A 26328-nucleotide genomic window follows, 5' to 3' on the forward strand; every position below is an offset into this window, starting at 1 on the left:
CCCTTGTTCATGATCATTATCTTTGGTGCCTATTTTGTGCCTCATAATGATGTGTGCTTTGCTGTAAATGTGTTTAATTTTTAGGACATCTTCGATTTATTTTTGTTTAAGATTAGCCATTGTTGTCACATCCTAATAATTTATTCTTATTTTTAGTTGTTTTTGACCCTGCCTAGCGTTTTGTTTATATGCGATAAAAAAAATAAAATAAATAGTGATTTTTTTTTAGAATCACGAAGAGCGGAAAAATTCAAGCGAAATAATATTGTCTATGTTTAACATTTCCTATCTCCTTACGAAAGACGCACAAGGCTTTTTTAAATTCCAGATGTCTCTACTGCTTTTAAAAGGAAAGTAAACCGGTTATTTTTATAGTTTTTTTTCGTTCACTAGTGATCATTTCTCAAGATGTTAGTGATTTGGTTTTTCACCTGGTGGCAACCCTGGTTCAGATCATGACGACTATTATGTGGCTGATGATGATGTTTGCTTCACTGTAGGCCTAAATGTGTTTCGTTTTTAGTGTCTTCGGTTTATTCTTTCTGTAAAATTAAAGGAAAGTCATTTGGTTCAGTAAAGTTTATGTAAAAAACAACTGAAAACTAATGCGTAAAAAGGTAACGAGTCCCCTGTGAGTCTTTCAAACCAAGGACATGTTTTCAACAAAGCTCTTTTAATGGTGCAAAAATATTGACAGTGTTAAATATGGTTGTTCCAGTTCATGGATAACACCAGAAAATGTATCAGGCGTCAAATGGGACAGGTAGGGCATTTGCCCCCTCAGCCTTGATTTTGAAGATACTTTTTATTTTGATATATTTATCGATAAATCTTTTTTTAGTATATCCATAAAAAAAAACAACTAAGTCGTTCTTAATAGATTGCAAAAGAATACACCCCCCCCCCTATATATTCCTGAATGGTAGCCACTGTACTGTATGATGGTAAATTGCATGCAAAACGTGTCTAGCTTCGAAATACCAGAAAGTAGTAATTGCAAGTGCATTTTTTTTTAAATAAAAGGGCCTAAATAAGTGATGAGGTCAATAGACAAACCTACAAAATATGATAACTTTTGGAAAAGTAATTTTGTAACTAATTTTTGTTTGCATTTTATACAAAAACAAGATGGTACTCTGACAAACAAGAGGGTAAATAACAAGAGGCTGATCTTTAATAAAATAGCGTGTGATTGTCGTAAGCTTTATTTGTTATGTTATATTATCACACAGCTACTGATCTTGAATTTAAGTAGCCAAATTTTTCATGCTTTCTTCCTCTTTCGAAACTCGTATGTTTTCAGGAAAATGTCTTATTTCTTAAATTTGAAGAAATCTGGGATTGATTAAGTTCCATTCATTTATTAGTAAATTGGGAAAATTGATTCTGATTATATTTTTTTCTGTATTTCAGTCGGATACCTAATTTGCACCTTTGCCTGGATCCAGTCATTAAATCATTCCGACAGTATTTAAATGAGAAAGAGAATACCACAGTTGATCACTTATTATCTGCTCTCAACGCAAGCCTGGACTTTATTTGCTATCATGACGGAGATAGAATTGCGTGTAAGTCCCAAATGTTCCTTTTCTGTTTTTGTCTCTTAGCTATGAACGAAAATTAAAATGGTTAGGTTATGTTTTGTAGTAGAAGAAGGATTGTTGTCCAAGAAGGAGATGAAGATTAAAAATCCAGTTGGGGTAGTAGAAATCCCTCGAATTTGGCATGGGAGTCATAATAATAGAGCTAGTGGAAGTGGGAACTTCCACTAGCTAGTAGCGCCCTGAATGGGAGGTTCCCAGTACGTCAGAGCAAGTTTCAAATGGTACTTGGCATTCGATCGAATCATTTCCGTCGTAACGCGTGAAACCTTTGTCATTGCTCGTGTGCGAAGAGGCGGAGTCATGAAGAGAGATCTAGATTGACGATTTTCAAAAAGCTTTAATGGAGATTGTAGGACATTTCGCTACTATTCGTATATTTATATGTGTGTGCTATGGGAGTAAAGAATGTTTTCTGTTTTTGTCTCTTAGCTATGAACGAAAAATTGAAATGGTTAGGTTATGTTTTGTAGTAGATGAAGGATTGTTGTCCAAGAAGGAGATGAAGATTAAAAATCCAGTTAGGGTAGTAGAAATCCCTCGAATTTGGGATGGGAGTCATAATAAAAGAGCTAGTGGAAGTGGGAAGATAGGGAGTAAAGCACAGCACAAATATTTATACGAACAGTTGCGAAAAGTCTCTTCAAAAATGACACATCGTAGCTCCCTGAATGGGAAGTTCCCAGTACGTCAGAGCAAGTTTCAAATGGTACTTGGCATTCGATCAGATCATTCCCGTCGTAACGCGTGAAACCTTTGTCATTGCTCGTGTGCGAAGAGGCGGAGTCATGAAGAGAGATCTAGATTGACGATTTTCAAAAAGCTTTAATGGAGATTGTAGGACATTTCGCTACTATTCGTATATTTATATGTGTGTGCTATGGGAGTAAAGAATGAAAATTTTATTAAAATGGTGACGAGATAGAGTACGGTTGGATGAGAAGATGTGTTGGCTTCCGACTCATTATTGGTGTGATGAAGTTTTAGTAGCAGTATAGGATAGCCGCTAAACATTCAGTGGTTTAGTGAGTAGTGTTCTGGCTTGCACTCGGGAGAGAAGATTGAATTTTTTTCAAGGAGGAGTGGATGCTACAATAAAGTATATGTTGTTAGAATGAGAAAAAGGTTGGGGTGAGAGGGAAGGTACCTGGATGGTACACCCTTCATCCCCCTCTCCTTAGAAGACCAATAAAACATAAAGTTTAAATATCATATTTAAATGCATCAATGTACTGTATAAGATATGTTTCTAGGGCTAGAATTTCTCAGGGGATGCTTTGCATCCCCTTTGGAGCGGAAGTTACCCCTCTCTGTTAGCAGGTATGAATTAACTATCGCTGTCAAATGCTTGTCAAGTGCTGTGTATATGTATTTAAGGGATCTGATGATTTGGATATCTCTGGAAGACATATTGAACATTGAATAAAACTACAAAAAAAAACTAAAAAGAAAAAACTAAAAACTAAAAAAAAAACTAAAAAAATTAAAAAAAGGTAAAAACTACAAAAAAAACTAAAAAGAAAAAAAAACTAAAAACTAATAGAAAAAAACTAAAAAAACTAAAAAAGAAAAAAAAGAAAAAAGGAAAAAACTGAAAAATAAAGGAGAAAAACAAAACTACCGGGACACAGGGACACAACTACAACGGGGACGCCGGGGGGCACAGGGGGGATATATAAATGACGACCGGGACATCCCGGGACACAAATGACGACCGGGACACAGGGAATATAAATGACGACCGGGACACTCAAAGAGAAATTACAGACCGGGGCATAAATGACGACCAGGACACTGGGACACAGGGAATATAAATGACGACCGAGACACTCAAAGAGAAATTACAGACTGGGACACCGGGACACAAATGATGACCAGGACACAGGGAATATAAATGACGACCGGGACACAGGGACACAACTACAACGGGGACGCCGGGGGGGGGGCACAGGGGGGATATATAAATGACAACAGGGACACAGGGAATGTTCGATTAGCAATCACCATCAACAAAGCTCAAGGGCAATCATTAGAATAATGAGGTATAGATCTGAATACGGATTGTTTTTCCCATGTATAATTATATGTTGCATGTTCAAGAGTCGGTAAACCTGACGATCTATTTATATGCACAGACAATGGGACAGCGAAGAATGTTGTATATTCGCAAGTTTTACGTAGTTAAAAACATATATATATCTATCTATATTCACAGGTGGGACACAGGGACACAACTACAATGGCGCGTAACTAATATGGCACGTAACGACTTACGCGCGCGGGGGGCTTGGGGGGGCGAAGCGCCCCCACTAACTAGGTGTTGGGGTGGCGTGAAGCTCCACCCCAACAGCTAGTAGGGAATATAAATGACGACCGGGACACAGGGACACAACTACAACGGGGACGCCGGGAGGCACAGGGGGATATATGAATAACGACGGGGACACAGGAAATGTTCGATCAGCAATCACCATCAACAAAGGTCAAGGGCAATCATTAGAATAATGAGGTATAGATCTAACTAGGGGTGGCGCGAAGCGCCACCCCAACAGCTATTATATATATATATATATATATATATATATATATATATATATATATATATATATATATATATATATATATATATATATATATATATATATATATATATATATATATATATATATATATATATATCTGTCGAGTGACGTCGTGTTTGTCCGCATATGACGTCTGAATTATTTCACACTAATACAAAAGAAGAAAAAAACTAAAAAAGGTAATAACTACAAAAAAAAACTAAAAAGAAAAAAAAACTAAAAAAGCTAAAAAACTAAAAAAAATAAAAAAAAGGTAAAAAACTAAAAACTAAAAAAAATCTGAAAAAACTAAAAAAAGGCAAAAACTACAAAAAAACTAAAAACTAATAAAAAACTAAAAAAGCTAAAAAACTAAAAAAACTAAAAAAATTAAAAAGAGGTAAAAAACTAAAAAAAGCTAAAAACTAAAAAAGAAAAAAACTAAAAAAAAGGAAAAAACTGAAAAATAAAAGAGAAAAAGAAAACTAAAAAAATATGAATAAAAATAAAAAAAATAAAAAAGATAAAAACTACAAAAAAAACTAAAAAGAAAAAACGAAAAAAAAAGCTAAAAAAAAGGTAAAAACCAATAAAAAAAACTAAAAAGAAAAAAAGGAAAAAACTAAAAATTTTTTTCATCATATAATATGACGTCTGAATTATTTCATCATATACCAATTCAAAAACGAATGTATTCAAGCCGATGTAGCTGAGTTGATAAGGCGTTGTGTTCCAGGTTCTAGGTTCAAGAGGTTCCAGGTTCGAACTTTGGCTTTAGCATTAATATAAAAGAAGCAAAAATCTAAAGAAGGTAAAAACTACAAAAAAAACTAAAAAGAAAAAAAAATAAAAAAATCTAAAAAAGCTTAAAAACTAAAAAAAAACTAAAAAAAGGTAAAAAACTAAAAAAAGGAAAAAACCATAAAATAAACTAAAAACTAATAAAAAAAACTAAAAAACTAAAAAAAACTAAAAAAGGTAAAAACTAAAAGAACTAAAAAAGAAAAAAACCTAAAAAAAAGGAAAAAAACTGAAAAATAAAGGAGAAAAAGAAAACTAAAATAATATAAATAAAAATAAAAAACTAAAAAGATAAAAACTTCAAAAAAAAAAACTAAAAAGAAAAAAACTAAAAAACCTAAAAAAAGGTAGAAACCAATAAAAAAACTAAAAAGAAAAAAAGGGAAAAGATTAAAAATTTATTTCATCATATACCAATTCAAAAACGAATGTATACCGGGATGACGACCGGGGCACAGGGAATATAAATGACGACCGGGACGCAGGGACACAACTACAACGGTGACGCCGGGGGCACAGGGGGGATATATAAATGACGACGGGGACACAGGCAATGTTCGATTAGCAATCACCATCAACAAAGCTCAAGGGCAATCATTAGAATCATGAGGTATAGATCTGAATATGGATTGTTTTTCCCATGGACAATTATATGTTGCATGTTCAAGAGTCGGTAAACCTGACAATCTATTTATATGCACAGACAATGGGGCAGCAAAGAATGTTGTATATTCACAAGTTTTACGTCGTTAAAAACATAAATTGACTTTGCATCCAGTTGAACTTTATCCTTTTCAATCTTAGACATCGTGACGGATGAAAACTCGGAACAATCTATATATATAAAAATAAGTTGTCTGTGTGTGTGTGGGTCTGTCTGTCGGGTGACGTCATGTTTGTGTGTCGACTGACGTCATGTTTTCAACTGACGAAATTACAGACCGGGACATCGGGACACAAATGACGACCGGGACACCGGCACATAGGGAATATAAATGACGACACTCAAAGAGAAAGCGACCGGGACAAAAGGAATGTTCGATTAGCAATCAACAAAGCACCGGGACACAAATGACGACCGGGACACAGGGAGTATAAATGACGACCAGGACATAAGTAAAAAAAAACTAAAAAAACTAAAAAAAAGGTAAAAACTACAAAAAAACTAAAAAGAAAAAAAAACTAAAAACTAATAAAAAAAACTAAAAAATCTAAAAATCTAAATAAACTAAAAAAGAAAAAAAATAAAAAAGGAGAAAAATAAAGGAGAAAAACAAAACTAAAAAACGAATGTATATACAGACCGGGACACCGGGATACAAATGACGACCGGGACACAGGGAATATAAATGACGACCGGGACACAACTACAACGGGGACGCCGGGGGGCACAGGGGGATATAAATGACGACCGGGACACAAGGAATATAAATGACGCCCGGGACACTCAAAGAGAAATCACAGACTGGGACACCGGGACACAAATGACGACCGGGACACAGGGAATATGAATGACGACCGGGACACAGGGACAAAACTACAAAGGGTACGCCGGGGGGCACAGGGGGATATATAAATGACGATGGCGACACAGGGAATGGTCGATTAGCAATCACCATCAACAAAGCTCAAGGGCAATCATTAGAATCATGAGGTATAGATCTGAATACGGATTGTTTTCCCATGGACCATTATATGTTGCATGTTCAAGAGTCGGTAAACCTGACAATCTATTTATATGCACAGACAATGGGACAGCAAAGAATGTTGTATATTCGCAAGTTTTACATAGTTAAAAACATATATATTATATATATATATATATATATATATATATATATATATATATATATATATATATATATATATATATATATATATATATATATATATATCTATCTATATTCACAGGTGGGACATAGGGACACAACTACAATGGCGCGTAACTAATATGGCGCGTAACGACTTACGCGCGCGGGGGGCTTGGGGGGGGGGGGCGCGAGGGGCCCCAACAGCTAGTATATATATATATATATATATATATATATATATATATATATATATATATATATATATATATATATATATATATATATATATATATATGTATATATATGTATATATATAATAGTTATGTATGTCGTATTTTTCAGTATTTATGTCTGAAGATGGCCTACAATGTTTGGTTGATAATCATGAACTTTTGCTCAACTGTTCATCAATATTCAATGATAGTGCCCCTTTGACCCCAGACGTTGATTCATTTGACTTGCTTCAATTTGACGCTGAGAGTTGTCGGTAAATATTCATTTTTGATCATTTTTTATAAGGGCAAAACATTACTTTTGTTATACAAAAATTTTGCTATATCTTCTTGTTTTTCAGTTACAGCTTCCTTTTAAGAAAACATTGCTGATGGGAAAATTTACTTAATTTTTCTTTAAATAAATAAAAAATAAAGGTTAATATTTTTTTTAACCCGTATTTTTTTTCTTCTGTTTTCCAAAACCATTTTTGAACCACTTGTGTACGAATCAAATGCGCAGCCAGTATATATTTTCCTAGGTTGTGGGTTCGAATCCTGAAATCTAATGACTTATCTATCTGGAAGCTCTTCATATTAATGCAAAAGGCATGACATTATGATTATTTCAAAATAAATTTTCCCAGAAGTATACTGGTCCAAGTTCCTAACCTAGAATGATTTTCACCTTCTTAAAGTATGATACTTTGTATTGAATTCGCAATCTAAGCATAGGAACAAAAAATATGGGTAACTTATAGGAATGGAAATGGGCGAAACTGAATAACGGAAACAGTAAAAACGGTCACTGTAATAATCATGTACCGTGCAAGCTGACTCATGTCATATATTAATTTTATTTATGACGCATTTGAATCTTTTGACCTCGAAGCAGCTCTTGCTGTTTCAAATTTTTGTGTTTCTGTTTATTTGTTCTTTTGTTTTTGATCCTTGTTTTGTGTCTTTTCTTTGTATCACTGACATGATCATGTTAGCTCCAGCTATCGTAGTGAATAAATATTTTCTATTCTTTCAACAAAACCACCAACGTTATCTTGAGTTTGACGTGTCTAGGGCTTTTTCAGTGTTATATTTTATATTTATTTAATTTTAATTTTATTTTATATTTATTTATTATAATATTTAATATATTTAATGATTAAAACAAAATTAGTGTAAGCAGTGTAAATGGCAAAACTACTGTAGTAGTAGTTGTTTGATCTCAGTTTCTGAAAAAAAAAAACACAATCAAGAAGCCTGAAAAATGCGTTGTATTGCGTTTTTGATTTTTGTTGTTGATACTAGCACCAGTTTCTACTCTTGCAAGTTGCCATAGAAAGTTGCCATTCCTGAATCAGCTTCAAATGGCGATTCTTACCCACTTGAAAGTTTTTGTTTTTTTTTCAAAACGCGCTTTTAGATTTTCGTTTACTAAGGTCTAGTGTTTGTTCCTTACTAGGTTCCATCTTACGCTGCAATCATGATAGGGAAAACTTAAGGAGTTTGAAAATGTACACATAAATTTAAGGATTTTTTTTAATTTGGAAGTGTAAATGTTTTATGTATGACATGACAATGGCATTGGATTCTACCCTGCACCAAGAGGAGGGGTTGTCCGGATTTGAAACCACCAATTCATTTTCATCCATCATTTTATTCGTCATGTAATTTTTTTTTGTTGCAAGTGCTACAAGCAGTTGTTTGATCCATACTGCCATATTCTTTGCCATAGAAAGATAAGCCATAGAAGATAACCACTTGCCTACATTTCTGTTAGTGTTATTTGTGAAGTAATCACTCAATCTTCGGCTCGATTTAGAATTCCTACAGGAAGTTAGGGTCCCTTAGAGCACATTTGTCTTGACATTTCAACTCCATACGAACTTAGTTAATATATATTTAATGATAAATTTCTCCAAGCTCACATTTTCGTATTTCTTATAGCTCCCTGCTACACGTAAAGTTTTGTCAGATTTGTTTGCTGTTGATTAATTATAGTCATTTTTCGTTTGTGAGTTTTCCTTAAATAGCTTAGCCACGAAAAAAATTTCAGAAGTTTATATTTAGTGGCCCGTCTATGATTTAGGGATGTTTACCGAATTAAAGGGTCAGTATCTTTTTCGAGGTCATGACCAGATAAAATATTTAAAAATCATTGAAAATGAGATTATTACTAATACCGAAATTTAGCTAGTGCTAATTTGAGTCAATCAGTTTTAATTTAATTAATTTATTTAATACATTTAATTTATTCAACTTTATTCAATTTAATCTTAAAAAATATCAAACTCATTTTACAAATTATTTATTTTAACAATTATCAAAATAATCAGGAGGGCTTAATACTAAATTAATGTTGTCCTTGAGGGACTCCTTTCCTAGAAATCACGTAATATAGATGTTATAATTTAATTTAGAATAAGTAAAACTTATCCTCATGTGAGTGGCCCAACCAGATGTTAAGGAGTTAAATAAGAAATGCAAACAGTGATGCAATTTAATATTTTGTATTGGAAAATATTTCAGAATCCCCAAAGAAAATTTGCTTAGGTTTTAATGCTAGGGGAATGCCAGAAAAATTAAAGAGAGATGATGAGGGGGGTTAAATCAAGCACAAAATTTAGAAATTTGGACATGTTTAATTATTTTATGTTAAAAGGAGTTCATTAAAATTAGCCATCGGCTTTATGCGAGATTTTTATTTAAGAAGACGGTTAGCGGGTTGTCCAGCCGTTATTCGACTAAGATTAAGTAACCTTTGGCATTGCTCCAGATGGCCTGTAGAACAGGCAGTTTTGCCGGCAAAAAGCAAAGTACTCCCTTTAAAGGCAAGGTTTGATACCGTGTCAGTGAGGGAGAAAGGGCTCTAGGAAAAGTTCCCAAAAATAAGCCTTTTTGGTGCTGTACATTTGTCATAGTCTCTGAAAAAGTATTCCAGAAAAGTCATATGTTGGTTCCTCAAGCTGATACTCAGCAGAAGCATAGGACAAAAAAATGATCACAGTTAATCTCATTAAGAGAAAATAAAAACAGAGCTGGATTTCCAATGTAAACTAGGAAGAATTTGTAACAGTTGTGACTTATGACAGTTTGTGGGAGAGACTTTCTTTAAGATTAAATAGAAAAAACGCGTTGATTCAACTGAAAGTAAGGAGCAGTATCAAAACTTGAAACAAATATAAGTTATTCCGTACACGAGGGGACTGCCTCAGCCCTCACTCGTTACTCCAAAGTTTTTTAGTGCTTTAAAAAGAGTTTCTTATTCCGGTGAAACGACTCTTGTATTTAAGGAATCATTCTTAAAGGATTTGGCGAAAAAGTCAAACTTTAGAGTAAAAAGCGAGGTTTGAGCTATGGGCAGCCCCCCTGATATTCTGAATATATGAGGGTTAGCGCCCTCATATATATATATATTTTTATTTATTTTCTAATCTTATTCATATCATGCTAGGAAATCCACCTCCCCCATCCTTGAAAAAATTTTCTCGGAAAATCCCTCCCCCATGGGACATTACTCCATCAGAAAATTCACCCCTGCCTAATTCCTTCCCGGAAAATTCTCTCCAGAACATTCCCTTCTCGCTGAAAATTCCGCACTGACAATTTCTCTTGGAAAATTCTCCTGACTTATATTTGATTTTTTTTTTTTTTTTTAATTTCTGATTGCAATTCAAGTCATGTGAATTTTCTTAGGCTCTTAGCTTTTGATGGGTTACATTAAACTTAGTCAATTTTATATATTTAGAATCAGCATAAAATGCCAATTCTCTTGATGTGTAAATTGTTATCAAAATGCCTTTTTTTAAAGTTTCGGTTACTATCGGGCCAAGTTCGATGCCAAGAACTCTTTGAAAAGAGCACTTGAAGGGGCTAGCAAGAATTTAGTCATAATATAATCTGGCAAAAAACAGTGTTTCTCTCTCTATTTAATAATAATGACGTTAAGGGACGACAAATACGTGCCCTCATAACCTTTCAATGGTTTTGATACTTTTTTCTTAATACAATTTTTGCGTCAGAGTGGTATAAAGAGCAGGATAAAAAATAAAGAGCAGGAAGGTAAGACTTGTATAAGGGCAGCATAGAGGGCAAAGAGCACAAAGTATTGGGCCAAAACAGACTGCCTGTGGTAAACCCATAGATGCATTTCTTGAATAATAAAGACTGGATGGGTTTCCTGAATAACATAACTAGATAATAGATAAAGTATAAAGTATAAAGTATAAAGACTGATAAAGTATAAAGACTAGTATAAAGTATAAAGACTAGTATAAAGTATAAAGTATAAAGACTAGTATAAAGTATAAAGTATAAAGACTGTGCGTCCAATAAGAATGGTGGACTCAAGAGCTTATGTAGGATTTTCGTTCAGGTGGGTATATTTCTCTTTTCGGGGGGGGGGGGGGCTACAAAAAACGGTGTAAGCCTTAATTGGGGTTATTGAGAAGGTAACATGTTAAAAAAACAGTCCTTAATTCCTAATATACAGAAAAATGGCCATTAACATAGTTTGAAGGCGCGTCTAATATAATTTAACCCCCTCCGCTCACTACTTGTGTTTTTTTTGTCAGCAATTTCCTCAGCGTTGATACAGTTTACGGTTACATGGGTTGAAACAAGAGTGGTAATTATTTCAAGAGCAGCATAATAAGTAGCATTATAAGAGTAGAAACGAGAGTGGTAATTGTACTACTTTTTTTTGTCAGCGATTTCTTCAGCGTTGATACAATTTACGGGTACACATGTTGAAACAAGAGTGGTAATTGTTACAAGAGTAATATAATAAGTAGTATTACAAGAGTAGAAACAAGAGTGGCAATTGTACTACTTTTTTTTTATCAGCGATTTCCTCAATGTTGGTACAATTTACGGGTACATGGGTTGAAACAAGAGTGGTAATGTATACTTCCACTGAATTTAAGATGTTTTAATTACGATTTTTCTGCTTATCATGAAGTAAGAACTGTTTTTTAAACATGTTTCCTTCTCAACAGCCTCAATTCTAGACTTACACAAAAAAAACACACAAAACGTGTCAAAAATATTTGATAATTTTAAATGAGTCGGACAAAAATCTTGGGGAGGGTCTCGCAAGCCCGGTGCACACCCTGGGTAGGGCCTGGGTGTATAAAATGATTGGCAATGTAGATAACCATACCAAAACAACCGGTTTTACTTCTATCAATTGTAGCAAACACGTTTGGAAATTTTGTCTATTGTCAGATTATTACAAAGTAATAAATCTGCGGTTAAACCAAAAGGTGGCTTGTTCTACGCCGTGTTGTTTACACGTCTTGTGTGCCTTTGACATCAAATAAGAACAAAACCGAAAAAGTCTTTAATTTTTTTTTAATTTTGCAACCTGGTCGGTAAAGGTTAATAATATCTTCAAGAAGGGAATTTTTTCTAAAAATTGTCATGAATGTCATGAAATTGGTTCGGAGTATGAGATTTCACCAGCATTCACGTATAAAGCTATCAATGAGATAATCAGTTGCTATTTTCTTCAAATACGACACCTTTTAAGATTACTTATTTGTCCACAATTTGCATGTGTCCCCTACAATTGGAGGATATAATCGTCAGAAACTTTTAATTTGACGCCATTGCGATGGAGTGTGTCCCAGGGATACTTCAGACACCCAGGACTCTTCAGGCGTACGAATTTCTACCCGCGACCTAATTTACCTTTACTGCCCATATGCAATATCTAAGGAACTGCCAAACTGCTGGTTTATTGAAGCGGAAAGGTAAACATAATGTACTTTTGTTAAACTGGAATTGCGCAAGGATGTCAACCCGTTGGATTTAAGGACAAAGTGAGTCTGGGCCATTCGATAAACACCAAAAACAATTTTGAATTTAAAATTTTTAAATCAGTGACAAAATATGACATAAGACACCACATGGTAAATGAGAATTAACATAAAAAGAACAAGTGCAAGCTTAGTAGTCCAACAAGAATATGTTAAAGGCTATAAAACTTTATTTATTGATGCCCCAAAGGGATGCCTATTAAGGAGCGTTTACCCTTACATGATTATCCTAAATCAAGGAAAATATCTTTAAAAACCAGCTTCCAGCGAATAATAATATTTATTTCAGGAAATATCATGGCTTCAGACAATGTTTTGGTGACTCTCTGCTGACCTGTGTTGACCCTACTCCAGGTAATATGGCTGATAGTCTTATGCTAGCAGCACTCAACTCCACACCTTGCCAAAAACATGCTGACTCAGGATCACCTTCCTTAGTTCCTTCGATTTTAATAGCCTCTGTAATCAGTTATTGCCTTTTGTAAAAGGTTTTAAAGCTTTGTCAGGTGTATTAACAGTTTAAAAAGGAGGAGTCAGTATCAATTTGAGCCAAGTCTATTTTTCTCTCAAAACTATCAAAAACGCTAAATGTTATAAGACCAGCTCACTGTTTGTTATTTGACCAGGGCTATAATGGGCTATATAGGGCTATTGCGATCCCGCTTTCTAGGGCTATAATGAAAGAAAGTTGTGATAGCTAGGCCCCGTTCTGCAGATGAAGGAGGACAGATTGCCGAAGATTGTCCTTCTTGGCCATCCGTCTGGGGCTAAACGGAAAGCAGGTCGTCCTCGTCTGTGGTGGGAGGATGTCATAAATAAAGATCCAAAGGACACGGGAACTTCCTGGGAGGGTGTAAAGAGGGAGACCTTGGATAGATTTGGTTGGAGTAGAAGCGTGCGTAGCTGTGTTGGCCTCAGGCAGTTTGGTGCTGCGGTGAGTTATTAGTAGTAGCTGTAGTAGTAAATTGGTCAAGTGAGAACTTACACTACCATATCTTTTAATATATATCCTTTTATATATATCTTAAATAGATATATGTTTAATATATATCTTTTAAGTGGAAATTTACACTACCATATATCTTTTAAAATCTGAGGGAAACTTGGGAACTTATTTTTAATGAAAAAGACCTCCATATTCAGTTATGTAGTTTTATGCTTAGCAGGCACCAAGTTTGAAAATAAGGAATGTGTGTTAAATCAGCAAAAACAAAATATTATCAATGAGCTCTAGAACCTTTAACTTTCCTGATTGTTATAGCAAAGAAAAACACTGCCATAAATCTAAGATATGCATTAGTATGGATACTATAGAAATTATTCAAAATCAAATACTTCAAATTGATAGAAACTTACCTACAAAAGCCTCTTTTAAAAAGACCAAATAGGCTATCCTGTTTTTATATATTAATCCTTTTATTTGACTAGTCTATCGACTTATCGATAGAATCCTTATTTTCTTTTGCTTCAAACAATATCACTTTTATTACTTAGGTTTTACATATTCCCATTAGCCTATATTTTGCTTTATAGCCCTATTGGTCATAACGATTGTACAGCCCTATTGGTTGTTGATTTGCTCAATTAGCGCATGCGGATAAATTGGGTGTTTCAACTGTTTAGTTGGGCTTGTTTCTAAATAAGAAAAGTTTCTGCTTGTTTCCTTTTATGATTCAGTGTGACAACAAAGTAGAGAGTCTACAAAACAAAAGAAAATCTTAACAATCATAATATATTATAATAATCATTATAATTATATTATATCATAGAAAACCCTAGTTTTAGGTAGGAATATACCTAAGATAGAGCCAGGGGGTACACAGTGTTTTATTTTGATGTCCTTGGTACTTTCAAAGGAAATGACCCTAACTGCTAATCTTGGTCTAACGGTAGCTATTTTATTTAAGCTTTAAATTGGGTATTTTTATTATTATTTTTGAGTTGAGTATTTCGGTTTACTAGCAGTAGAAAAAGTGGGGGCAGTATTCATGTGATTCAAGTCTTTTTTGCCTCAAAACTGAATTGATGAGTTTTTTATAAAAGGAAGAGTCAGCATTAATTCTACTTTAGCAGGATTTTGTTAGGTCGACTTTAGGTTTACCAGTGCTAATAAAAGAAGGAGGGGCCAGTATTAATGTGGACCAAGTCTATTATTGTCTCAGAACTTTCAAAATCCATAAAACGAAAAATTTTTGTAAAAGGAGAAATCAATATTACATCTGATTTTGCTATTTTACTTCATTTTCAAATTGGATATTGTATTTTGGGTCAATCTTTTGGGTTTACTAGCACTAAAAAAAGAAGGAGGAGTCAGTATTAATTCTACTTTAGCTATTTTAATATATTTTTAAATTTGATATTGTATTTGTAGTCGATTTCTTAGGTCAGTATTAATTCTACTTTGGGTATTCTACATTAGTTTCAAATTAGGTGTTATATTTAGGGTCAATTCTTTTAAGTTTACTAGCGCAAAAAAAGAAAAAAAATGAAGTCAGTATTACCGTAAACCAAGTCTAATTTTGTTTTCTAATTAGAAAACAAATTTCTAATTAGTTTCAAATTTGGTATTGTGTTTGGAGTTGATTTTTTAGGTTTACTAGCGCTAAAAAAAGAATGAAAAATCAATATTAACGTGAAGCAAGTCTGTATTTGTCTGAAAACTCTCTAGATCAATAAAACAATGAATTCTTGTAAGATGAAGAGTCAGTATTAATTCTACTTTGGGTATTCTACATTAGTTTCAAATTAGGTGTTAAATTCTTTTAAGTTTACTAGCGCAAAAAAGAGAAAAAATGAAGTCAGTATTACCGTAAATCAAGTCTAATTTTGTTTTCTAATTAGAAAACAAATTTCTAATTAGTTTCAAAATTGGTATTGTGCTTGGAGTTGATTTTTTAGGTTTACTAGCGCTAAAAAAAGAATGAAAAATCAATATTAACGTGAAGCAAGTCTGTATTTGTCTGAAAACTCTCTAGGTCAATAAAACAATGAATTCTTGTAAGATGAAGAGTCAGTATTAATTCTAATTTGGGTATTCTACATTAGTTTCAAATTAGGTGTTATATTTAGAGTCAATTCTTTTAAGTTTACTAGCGCTTAAAAAGAGAAAAAATGAAGTCAGTATTACCGTAAACCAAGTCTAATTTTGTTTTCAAGTTTCTCTGAATCGATAAAGTGCAGAATCATTACAAAAAAATGACCTGTGTTTTGTTTTGGCTAAGCCCTAATTAATTTATCTTTAAAAGATCATAACTGGTAGTCTAGATTAAACTGAATTTTTACTTGTGTAACGTATTGGGTAGGTTATTATTTTTTTTAAGTTGGCTCATTTTGATCCTGAATTCTTCAATATCTGAAATGACATTGACCTCAATTTCTAATCTTTATTGAGAATGTGCCCAGTTTCTGTCGATAGTTAGTTCAATTAATTATAATTATGCATGGTATTTTGTATGGTATGAAAAGTGTATAAAGTTGGTAAATGTTTGTTAATTAAAATGTTGATAATGATCGTTCACGGGTAGCGATTTTTACATTTGCGTATTAGAGGAACTATGTAATTGACAGGATTTATGTAATTTTTCTGGAGTTATTGCACATATTTTATCTGGATTAGAGGAGGAGGGGTGGAGCTTGGAAGAAAGTTATATTTCCAAGAAACTCCAGGGAACGTTACAAATCAAATAACTAAGATGTTTCATTTCATATTGGGAAATAGCCTATAATGTCATATCTTCGTTTAGATTTTTCAAATTCCTGGGTGTGACACTAGGGTTGTTTGAACTCCATAAAAATTGAGCTTATCAAAAAACGGATTAAGTTCAGAAAAAAACTTAACTTATTGTCATAAAAAGTAGTGTTGTCATAAAATTTATGAAAAACTAAAGTTATTATTTTAAGCTCTTAATATACCATTAATTCATAATACTTGTAGAAGGCCTATACCATAGCAGGTAAAAGTTTTACTGCCTTCCTTAAACAATATGTTTGAGGAACTATTCAAAAACCTTTATGGCACCTTGTCCTTTAATGTGAAGATTAAGAAGAAATCACCGTCATTATCAGAAAATCATAAAATATATCTTAACCGCCTGTTGTTAGTCTAAAAGTATTAAGGACAGTGTCAATCAAATCTAACTTTTTAAAGACGTGAAAACTTGTACAACTGTATGTGTCTAAAAAAAACCGAGGCTTTTGATTTTAACGGAAAAGACCTTTGTATGCAGTTAAAGATTTTTCGATTGTAGGAGGCATCGAATTAGGAAACAAAGGAGGAATATAAGAAAATCGTCGTTTTCAGGTGTGGTTAGATCTAAGATGGATCTAGTGGGCAAATAACGTTTTTATTTAGGTACAGTTGACACTTTAAAAATTTCCATTTTCCATGTTCTTTACTTATGGGTTCCAGATAATAAAGAATAGCTTTATTTTTATGACGTGGAGATGCATGCTTTTGAATCTTTATGTAAAATACCTTCGGTTTCGTGAATTTAATTAAAACTTTCTGACTTTTAATGGAAAAGATTTTATTTTACACAAAGTGAGGGGAACCAAAATAAAATTCTTTTAAGGAGGTAATAACTTTTTTTTATCACTATAGTATGTGTTTTTTAAAAGTTTATCAGCGCTAAAAAATTGAAAAATCAACTAAGGGTCTTTTATCCATTTTCCAACTATATAAAATCTACTATATCAAGTGTATCAACTATATAAAATCAACTAAGGATCTTTTACCAGTATTCTAACTATATAAAATCAAGTGTATTGAGTGTATCAACTATATAAAATCAACTAAGGTTCTTTTGCCCATATTCTAACTATATAAAATGAAGTGTATCAACTGAGTGTATCTAGTGTATCAACTGTACAACAACAATTAAAGGTCTTTTATTCACATTCTAACTACATAAAATCAAGTGTATCAACTAAGGGTCTTTTACCAGTATTTTAACTATATAAAATCAAGTGTATCGAGTGTATCAACTATATAAAATCAACTAAGGTTCTGTTTTCCATATTCTAACTATATAAGACCAAGTGTATCAGCTAATTGTATCAAGTGTATCAACTATATAAAATCAACTAAGGTTCTTTTGCCCATATTCTAACTATATAAAATCAATTGTATCAACTAAGGGTCTTTTACCAGTATTTTAACTATATAAAATCAAGTGTATCGAGTGTATCAACTATATAAAATCAACTAAGGTTCTTTTGCCCATATTCTAACTATATAAAATCAAGTGTATCAACTGGGTGCATCTAGTGTATCAACTGTACAAAATCAATTAAAGGTCTTTTATTCATATTCTAACTACATAAAATCATGGATAATGAATAATAATTAGTAAAGTATTAATTAATTAATATCTAATAATAATAATTAAATGATTTAAATAATAAATTAAAAGATAAATTATTAAGTATATAATGAATGGGAAATAATTTTGTTAATAAATGAGATTTTGTTAAAATTGGGCCAGAAAGTTTTTGGGAGACAGGTGGAGTGGCATTAATCAAGATTTTGCCCCATGTGCAATAGAGGCCAGAGCTGCACAGGGGGGGGGGGGGGGGAATGACGGACATTCACTTTAACATATCAATTATGTAAGAGGGAAAAGGTCAAAAATCTGGTGTAATTTTCAAGTAACAAAACCAAGCTTCCAATCAACCGGTGTGACACCCTAGATTTGTTTTTCGTTTTGATACTATGGTCGCTGTAATTCAAAAGGTTTTATGTGTAATGTTGTGAAAAAGATAGTGTTTTCATCTAGTCCCCTAAACAAAGGTACTATAGGATTGCTTAATATGTTTTTTTCATAATGTCTTGTTCGAATTTTTTTTTTGAAGTTCTTCTTTTTTCCAAAATAATGTGCTTTTTTCTCGGTTACGTAGTTTGAATACTGAACCAGTCAACCAAAACACGATTTTTGTTTTTCCATTCTCATTTAAAAAATTCATTTTAAAAATCTTGTTTTTTTGCATGGACCAAAAATTCTCATGTAAAAACCACCTTTTGAATTTCCTGCCCCTCTTTCATAGTTTCTCTCTTCCTCCCTCAGAAGTCTTCTTTGCTGAAAAATGATTGCTAAATATGACAGAAAATTTTATATGTCTGTAGTTGTATTGTCGATTTATATTTTCGACAGAGGAAATATTGAAAAATTGCAAATTTGGAATCTTGAAATGTGTAATTTAGTATTTAGTAATTTACTGTGATTTACTAAATAACTTTAATTTAGTGGCTTTATGACCTGTCATTTTTTATTTGTCTAAATTTGACTTTTTTGATGAAGAAAGTTGACGTAGAAATTGCCTGAAGTTATATAAGTAAATGTATTCATTGAATTTCTAAAAAATTCGGTCCAAAATGCTTCAGCTTTGCTTTTTTTGCTAGAAATGTAAAATTGTTGCTATAATTTTAGAATTTTCTATGTTATTGAGGGTTTAAGGATTATTCATATAGATTTTTTCTTCTAGAGACAGCCTTAACTTAAATCAGTTTTATTGTTTTCAGATGGTTGTATCTTTAGTATTTTTGGCAGGGAATTTTTTTTTTTGTTTGATTGTTTTTAAACATACCCATCGTTGTCATTCCTTTGTAAGCCCTATTTAAATAATACAAATTTGTTGTGATTTGATTTATTTTGTTTTACTATAATTAATTCTTCGTTACGGCTCAGAAATCTGTTACCTGAGCCAACGCTTAGAAAAAATATTAATGGGATTTGAGAACATTTGTTTGCATCGCATTCTGAACCTAAACTGGACACAACAGACTATAGACGTGATTATAAGAGAGCTAACGTTAAAACCACTAACCGCAGACGTAATAAAATACGAGAAACTGAGGTACTTAAAGCAGGCCATCCGAATACATTAAACTTGGCTTCCTAAAGGTGTCCTCCGGTCGCGACCTGTCAGATACAGACAAAGAGGCAGGTCGAATTCCTTCTAAAGCAGCTCTGCCGATGACCTCAGAAATCCCCATCATATCTGCAAACCGAGTTGGGGAGACCTGTGGGTAGCGGTGCAGATGAGAAAACAATGGCCGCTCTTCATGGGTGCCCTATAACCTCTTGAAGGAACAGGAGGTCATAATGTAAAGGTAAAAAAAAGAAAAAAAATGATGAGAATTCAGCTTTATACTTCTTTCTTCATTGTTTCTGGTATTTCATAATTGTTCTGTGCTTGCTAAAATTTTCAAAACTACGATTTAATACAGACATGGAAAGGTTAATTCATCAATCCTTTCCGTCTTGTGAGATCTGACTAGTCTGAGTAAAATCCTGTCATGATCCAATTTTTTTCAATTGAATTAGTTCCAAAAAAGTTCTCAAACTAATATATAGAGTCCTGAAAATCCTCTTTTAGGTCAACATTTTTTAACTTTCAGTGCGAGGTCTTCCAGATAAGTATGGAGGTTGAGTGGAACTTACATACCGACTTTCCTTGATTTGGTGGAAAATATCACTAGTATGCGTGCAACATGAGTGCTAAGGGGTAAGCGTTCTCCTCTTATTGTGGAAATATTTTGAGTGTAAAATAAAAGCTTGCTTTCACTCGCTTACCTGCAAAGAGGTGGGATGGATTGAAAGCCTCCGCTAATAAAAAGTTTTGACTGAAGGATCCCCTTGAAAAAATTGGAAAATCATGACCTGAGACCTTATTTCTGGCAATTCAAGCTTGTACTTGCCGCAATTTTTCTTATCTTAGACTCAGTACGCCGCAATTGTTGCTGCAGTACCATATCGTCATGGGGAAATCAGCTGCTTCTAAAATGAGCGATTGCCGCAGTGTCGAAGATGGTGATGATCGTTAGTCGAGGCACTTTAACAGGGAGCAGTGGGGGCCATTGCCCCCTCTAGGTTTTGAAAAACAACTTTCTATGGTATTTTTCATCGGAAAATATCCTTTTTGGCATTTTAATTGAAAGTTCGATAAAACAACAAAATTGAACTACGCTTTATATCTTGAAAAATACATTTGCACCCCCCTCCTAAATTTTTATGAATTGACGCCCCTGAGTTAGTAAAATTTCTAATATGTTGCTTTCAGACTAGGTCAGTAGAGGACCCAGAGGGTGACCCACCCCTTGGCGTTGGCAAAAATTTCTATTATTAGATTTCTGTGACTGGATTGCGAGATCAACGCTTGGATCAAAGCATGCTTGAAAAGTATTTAATGGCACTTGATCTGCCTGCCTGAAGTCTTTAAGAAATTGTCCAGTGTTTGGACAATGACTTGTTGACAAGCAACAATATATTTTGTTGCTTGTCATCCCCTAAATCGGTGACGCTTCAAAAAGTTTGCATGTCAAAACCTGTTTCTTTTTCACTAACAAAGCAATTTTTTGAAATGACTGCAATAAAAAGACACGCCTTAGGGTTAGATGCGATTTTAGGAGGGGTTTGAACAGTATAAAATTTTTGGATAATATTAACCAGTTATGATGTCAAAGCGAAAACAGCAGTCAACTATAGACAACTGTTTTGGTTCGAAAGCTTGGCGACTGGATGATCTACGTCTAACTGAAGATAGAAATAATGAGAATTTCAGTTTTGATAGTGATTCCAACGCTGTGACGAATGGTGAAACTAAGGGTGATTGTAGCCACAGGCATAACGCAAACATAGATTAATATAAGCACTTATTGCGAAAATGATTTCGGAAGATATATCGATACAACTGAAAAACTGGATGATTCTACGCGATATCGATTGCTTCAGAACCCTTGAATTCCGCCATTTAACTACAGCTTCCCCTATTCAGTTCACAAGAAGCAGGGCAGGGACGAAAAGAGATTTTTCAATCGTTTTCGCTCGGAAGAATTCCATTGGCTAGAACTCTCAAATAAGATGAGAGGCCTATAATGTAAAAATTGCGTTTTGTTTAACGTCCAAAGGGTTGGATGCTCCAATCAATTGCAAAAGTTGGTAAAGAAGTCCCTTGTGACTTTCGCTAAGCTAACTGGAAAAGACGGCGATGTCTCATGAAGATAATCAGTACCACCGTGATTCAGCTGACGCAGGTAAACATTTCCTTCTAAAATATAATAACCCTAAAACCAGCATTTTAAGCCTTGTAAACGAACAACGCAACTAACAAGTGCAGGAAAACAAAGCGAGACCGAAGCCAATAGTAGAATCAATTATTTTCTTGGGTGGATAGAACATTGTTGTTCGTGGCCATAGAGACGATGGACAATTATTGGCAGAGAAGGACCCATTGACCAAGGAAGGGAAATTTCGAGAACTTTTAAGGTACCGTTTAAATGGTGGTGACAACATCACTTTAAAACAACATTTTGAAAGTTCATGTGCAAATGCTACTTATATAAGCAAAACAACGCAGAATGGGTTAATTGAATGTTGTGCTGAAGAAATTCTTGCAGAAGTTCTGCAAGATAGAAGAAATAATATAGAAGAAGAAATAATTGAAGAAGAAGAAGAAGAAATAATATAGAAGAAGATAATAATTTGATAGAAGAAATTCTATCAAATTCTACAGTATGGTTGTTGATGAAACAACGGATTTGTCACGCAATTCATAGCTAAGTATTATCCTTTGATACAATTATAATTGCATAAGACGTAAGGAATTCATTGGTTTTTTAGACTTTCTCAAAACATGTTACACGGACAGCATTGGAACCTTCGAACCGATCATTAAAGGGGAAACATTTGGAAATATTGTGTTGGATTTTCTTCGATCTTTTGGGCTAGACTTGGAAAATTGTTTGGGCCCACGGCACTGATGGATGTGCTATGCGTTTTAGAACATTGTGGTGATGTAAAAGAAGTTCAAAATGTGGCAAAGAATGTCCTACGTTGCCCATGTTTCGATCATGCTCTAAATCTTTCTATGTCAAAAACTTCTTCTGTCCAAAGTATTCGAAACTGCATCGGAGTAATAAAAGAAGTAGTTGCCTTTTTGGGTGCTTCTGCAAAGCGTAATTATGTTTTAACCACAGTAATGAAAGTACAGTTATCTGGCAACTGTGAAACGCACTGGGTTTGCTGAACAACTGCAGCAAAAGCTAAATCCTTATTCACTGTTGTCACATCCTCCCATCTGCTAGTAACCATTTAAACTCTTAGTAACATATCTGGACTGCTTTTACCTCTCAGTACACTATTCCAGAAGTAGAGCTTGGACCATGCTTCTGCAGCAAGTCATGTTAAGGACCTTCATACCCAGCTGGAAGTCAAGCGTCGGGAGAGTGAAAGCAAGTTCAAAAAGCACTTGATGAGGTAACTAAAATAGTAAGCGAGCGAAATTTAGAAACAGCAGTCCCATAGAAAGCGAAGAAGCAAACGAATCGATTTAATGTGCTATTCATTTCACACGAAGAATATTATAGACGGTCAATTATTTTTCCCTGCTGGACACGATTATTTCGGACATAGAAAGCCGTTTTTCTAGAGAAACACTGGACACTTCCAAGCTTAGTATTTTTCTTGCCAATAAATTGTATAAAAACGAACAAACAACAATTCGTTGATACGATTCATGACCCATCAGCGCGATACTCGTCAGTAATTAACTTCCTCTCGCGATCGGTTTGTGAATCTGCCCTGACCGGAGAAGCGACAATATGGAAAGCTTGGTGAATTCGTTTGAGAGAAAGCGATGCAGACACTTGTTGAATACCTGAAACACTAGGGGAAACTTTACAAAAACACAACTGCGATGCTGATATTTCGCCGAATATTTCAGCGTTCTTGACGCTGAACATGACCCTACCTGTCAGCGTGGCGTCAGTTGAACGAAGTTTTTGTACCTTGGAAAGATTGAGAACATGACTAAGAAATTAATTGATGGAGGAAAGTCTCACCGGACTTGCCCTTCTTCGTGTTCACCGTGATACCATCATAGGTGTAGAAAGCACTGTTGATAGATTTGCTAATAGTGGAAATAGGAGGCGAAAATTCGCTATATAATTTTGATGATAGTGTTTCTATAAATGTGGCTTTGTGGATAGCTTTACAGAAATGACGAATAGAAACAGAGGCATGCAACTTTCAATCTAAATAAGTACGTAAGGCTTAATTTAGAATGGGAGTTTTTAGTAATGAGCCCCCCCCCTAAAATCCTGGAACCGCTAATGGACTAGATATCCTGGACAGCGCCTCCGTCCACATCTGAAGATTTCCCATGAAACTTGCAAGATATTAATTTCATGTAATTGTTCTTTTTTTCATATTTGTACCCCCCCCCCCAAGTGAATTTGTGCATATAACCCGCTACCGAGGATTTTCAAGGCAAAGCTTTTTGTTTGCTATTGAATCTCTTTTTGAATCAAGCAGACGAGCTAAGGTTGTCTCATACTATTTATTGGATCACCAGCATTTCCAGAATAGTAATTGAATCCTATATAATATGGCCCTTCATGATTCATAACGCTCTATTTCAGCTTATAACCAACTTATTCTAATTCGATCAATTTTGTAACTTTTGGTATGCTGTATACTCTGCCCTAAAAAATAACATACATTAGGATATCTTTCATTCTCAGCCTAAAATAAACATAAGAAATAATATATAATTAACACAAGCGTCAAACCCCTTTTACTTTTTTATGAACGTAGTATGCGTTTTTGGCTTAAAATCCACTCTCCATGATAGAGATGAAGACAAATGTTTAGTAGTCTTAAATGTATAAATGTAGCCTCAATTCCAGTGAAAGGAAAATAACATTTATGACTTTATGAGCATTAAAATGATGTCTATTCTTATACCTTTTTTTCATCTCCTACCCACTATCAACTAATTTATATCCGTCGGGGTGAGATAATCCAGATATATAGTATTTTTGATAATATTATCTCAAAGAATTTCCTAGTATTTATATTTTTTAATCACCTAACTGTCTTGAATCTTTTTTTTCTTAGAAAATAACACGTTTTATAAATGCGTTTTATATGTTTCTATTTTCTTTTCCATCTTTTTTTGGGTGGGTGGGGGGTTGTTTCGAATTTTGCCAATTTGATTAAAAATATCGCTGGTTTTTCCAAGAAGTAATCTCCTGACAACCTGTGGTAGCACAGTGGGTCTAAATTCTGCATGGCCATACGGGCCCGTGTTTGACCCCCACTGCCGTAAGGTTAGGCGACAGGGTGGCTACCTGCCCCTATAACTGTGACGTCCATCCGTCTCCCTAGACACTATCAGTGGCTTTTGACCATCTTTATCCTTTTTTTTATCTCCTGACGTCAAAAGCAAAACTAAAACATTTACAAAACCTAGACAAACAAATACAGGTCTTCAGGCTCATTTTGGTATCTTCAACCTCCCTCATTTTATTCAGTTTCAGAATAGCATAAAGCAAAACCCCCAATGTCCTGATAGATCTGTTCTCGGTTTTCACATCAAAATGAAAAAGGAAGAAAAAAAAATTCAATAAATTTAGCTTCAATTCACCTTGAATGTTGAATCCTCTTTTGATGAGTTGGAATCTAAGCGACACGCAGAATCATCTGGTTCGTGAAGAAGAAGTTGAAAACCTATAACATCTTTTATTTGATTGTTCAAATCTAGCTGCTATCTAAAGATGACTACTAGAACCCTTAAGCACCTAATAATATTTCCTAATTGCTGGAGAAAGATCTTCATTTGTTACTCAGAAATACAAATATTTTTCGGAGAGGGGTTTTTATGCGGAGGAGGAACTTTCCACGATTAAAATTTTTTAGGGGAATACACTGGGGGGCGGGATTTCCTGGCAAGATTTGAAGAATGGTTAAAAACTAAAACGAACAGAAATTATTCCATATTTGAGGGGGGAGGGCTTCCTCGGCCCTCATTCTTTACGCTAAAGTTTGACTCTTTGTCACAATACTTCAAGAGACATTGCTCAAAACAAGGCCGTTGATTCAGAAGTATGTTCAAAAAACTTTACGACTTTACCGTATAAAACGTGGCTAGAGGAGATGTTTCATAGTGTATTGAAAGATGCGCTGTAGCTAATGATACATACATGGGTTAATTATGACAAAACAAAAATGTCAAGTTCTTTGATACATTTAGGCATAAATACTGTGTGTGGTGTGCTAATTATTTGTGCTATTACTTCTTTTGAAAACTTTTAACCAAAATATAAGGTTTAAGAAATATAAAATATAAGGAGAATATAAGGTTTCTTAGATAAAAGCTTCTTTTTTGACTATTTTTATTTATTATTTTTTTTTTTATTTGACTATTTCAAAATAGTTCATAATTGAAATGTTAGAAGGATTATGCCCCAGCAGACAGAATTACGCGCAAGTGGCAGGTCAGTTTGGATTGCTTGCTCCCTTTCTTCGCTATTTTTTCCAATGTGGTCAAGCCGTTTATTGGATGTTCGTAGGAATTTGGTTAAAAAAATCGGTAATAAAAAGCATAGAATTTTTTGAGTTGAAAAGGGGCTAGGTTATCTCTCATAACCAGCTCATAACCAACTCAATTACAAATTACTGCTTAGTATCTTACCAAAATATATCTTTTTATCCAAGGAAAGTACAACTGATAAAAATTTAGTCAATAAA

General features: G+C 33.9%; 1 protein-coding gene and 1 long non-coding RNA gene across 3 annotated transcripts in view; both read left to right on the forward strand.

The window, feature by feature from the left end:
- Positions 1-20333, forward strand: part of LOC136034387 (27 kDa glycoprotein-like) — an 80828-nt gene extending 60495 nt beyond the window's left edge. Inside the window, exons 4-7 of one of the 2 annotated variants that reach the window (XM_065715534.1) lie at positions 1414-1568; positions 7117-7261; positions 13092-13156; positions 20199-20333. In XM_065715534.1, the coding sequence (XP_065571606.1) occupies positions 1414-1568; positions 7117-7261; positions 13092-13156; positions 20199-20230 (397 nt within the window). In that variant the 3' untranslated portion in view covers positions 20231-20333. Of the gene's footprint in view, positions 1-1413; positions 1569-7116; positions 7262-13091; positions 15578-20198 lie in introns of those variants that run through there. The other variant, XM_065715533.1, reaches the window with a different exon arrangement.
- Positions 4543-6152, forward strand: LOC136034381 (uncharacterized). The gene is made up of 2 exons (XR_010619170.1): positions 4543-4973; positions 5028-6152. It is a non-coding gene; the product is annotated as an uncharacterized LOC136034381 (long non-coding RNA).
- Positions 20334-26328: the final 5995 nt, after the last annotated feature.

The sequence above is a fragment of the Artemia franciscana genome, chromosome 13 (genome assembly GCF_032884065.1).
Source record: "Artemia franciscana chromosome 13, ASM3288406v1, whole genome shotgun sequence".
Lineage (NCBI taxonomy): Eukaryota > Metazoa > Arthropoda > Branchiopoda > Anostraca > Artemiidae > Artemia > Artemia franciscana.